The sequence below is a fragment of the Fomitiporia mediterranea genome, assembly GCF_000271605.1.
Source record: "Fomitiporia mediterranea MF3/22 unplaced genomic scaffold FOMMEscaffold_1131, whole genome shotgun sequence".
Lineage (NCBI taxonomy): Eukaryota > Fungi > Basidiomycota > Agaricomycetes > Hymenochaetales > Hymenochaetaceae > Fomitiporia > Fomitiporia mediterranea.
Genome location: NW_006761516.1, coordinates 1 through 2,287, shown reverse-complemented (window position 1 = coordinate 2,287; position 2,287 = coordinate 1). Strand labels below are relative to the sequence as shown.

General features: G+C 37.2%; 1 protein-coding gene across 1 annotated transcript; it reads left to right on the top strand.

The window, feature by feature from the left end:
- Nucleotides 1-40: 40 nt before the first annotated feature.
- FOMMEDRAFT_163946 (uncharacterized protein) lies at nucleotides 41-634 on the top strand (the record flags this gene model as incomplete). Its single annotated transcript, XM_007272350.1, has 1 exon — nucleotides 41-634. The coding sequence occupies one exon, from the start codon at nucleotides 41-43 to the stop codon at nucleotides 632-634; it is 594 nt and encodes a 197-aa protein (XP_007272412.1).
- Nucleotides 635-2,287: the final 1,653 nt, after the last annotated feature.

Here is a 2,287-nt window from a genome sequence, read left to right as displayed (position 1 = left end):
GAATTCGCATTCACGCATCCGCATCGTTGACCAACACTGAATGACTTCTTCAATAATTCCATGCATTCTTCCCGCTCTGCAGCGCAAGCAGCAATCGACGAGCACACGCTCGCGACAATGTCCATGTACGACCACTCCCAAGGGACAATCCTCTCTCCGACCCCCGCGCGCACTCTCCTTCCCCACCCACCATTCCATGCTTGACAACACCCTCGATGGACTCACACTGCGTGCATTTACAATCCCCAGTGTTGTCCATGACACCATTTCGAATAACGGAAGCAGTGGCCACTGCTCACACCTGTCCAAGTTGAGTCCGTCAACGCCTTCCACTTTGCCATCTCCCTTCGTTCCAGAACGTCCCAGAGATACGCTCTTACAATCCATGACTCAGTTCATGGTACCTCCTATTGGACACTGTTTATGGACAATAGAGCGCACGCACACAGACACGATTTCGTCTGCAGTCCGAATCAGCTCGTTCAACGCTTCGGATCTCAACCCCAGTGCACCACTCACACTCGCTACACACCATTGCAGTGCATCCATCTCCTCAATCCAGTTACCTACTCATGCTGACAACACTCACGCCCACACTTTAGCCAATCAATCTCACAACCTGTCTCACCCCTAATTGTTGTAGATTATAATGTATTTATATAATGTTTCAATATAATTATAAACTGTTATTTCAACAACAAACAGATATAAGGAAAAATAACTATTGGAACAATATTAAAACAATTTAAGAGCTTTATAAACAATTATAATATTTGCCATAATCAACAAGGGTGATTTAACCTTGTAATTTTAGAGATCCATTGTAATGTATTTTATATATTGCCAAGGAGAAAAGTCCTTATTTACATTTATAAAATGGACAAACCTTTCAGACTTTATAATGAATTGTAGTACTTTCTCAGAAACTGAGATCCGTTCTAAGTGTTTTTACTTTTTTACTTTTTTCACTTATTTTATACCATTATAAGGTAGTACAAGAATTTAGACTTTTTCCTAATGTAGAACCATTGTATAGCTCTGCCTAGTAATCTCAATCTGGAAACGTAACTCAAACTTAAACCTTGCAGCCAAGTTGCACTATCATCTCTGACGTTCTTGTCCCTGTCCTGGACACAAAAATTGGTCTTGACTTTAGTGAAGGCACTAGTACTGTTGCTGGAAGTGAGGTTGAGGAATCAATTACTGAAATTGAAGAAGACTGACAAGAACGTATGAACAAGTTATTTGACTGAGTTGGGATGGCCCATCACATTTTCTCTCACCTGTGTGTTATCTCTTTGCATACAGACTTAGATTGAAAGCCAACAATCGTGTCAAACTGTTCGTTGCAGTATACAAACCACCTACACCAAACACAGCAATAGTAGGGGATGTATCCCATTTCCAGTGGTGTGGATTCCTGGGACCTTCCACAATCTGTAGCATTTTGAAAACAACAACAGATTTGTATGCTTCCTGACTCTATTCTCTTTGTTGTCGTTGTACAGCTAATAGTGCCTTAAATCTTATAGTATCATAAGAGACAATGTGAATACGAGTTTCAATGGTAACTATCATTTTAAAACGTCATCCAGATTCAAATTGAGAAGTGCATCAGGTTGTAAAATACAGTAGTGATGAAGAATACAATGCCATGCTTGCGATTTACAACAAGGCAGAGAGCACTACTACTAAGGCAAGTGTTGTTTACAGGATTTATTATACATAGAACCGTCTGATCATTGCTGCCACCACAGAGGAATGTAATGTAAGTATTCTCTGGTATTGGAAATCATACCTTAGCAGTTGACAGTTGCTAGATATGGCCTTTGTATTTCTAAGAAGCATCACTTAATTGAAAAAAATATTGAGATGGTATTTGAAGGGAGAATCAACAAGGACAATGTCTGTTGGTTCATCCATCACGAAAAAGTCTTAACAGTTGTATTAGATTATAACCTAGTACATTTTTTACTTTTTGTAAATTTTGTAAAAGTGATAATAACTTAGATAGTGGTTTTCACAAGTTAATTATAATTTAGTACAAGTAAAGTGAGAATCCAGAATAGTTATTAAAATTACTGATATTAATTATGATTGTACAAATTGTCAAGATATATAAGTGATTATAACATACCTCTCAAAATAATAATGTTAAAATATACTTATTATCTTTTTGACAGTATAGTATTATCTTACAATATATACAAGTCATTACAAGCATCTGGATAGATTGCTTCTGCTTTGCATACAATTTTGTATCAAATAATATATAATGTAATATATT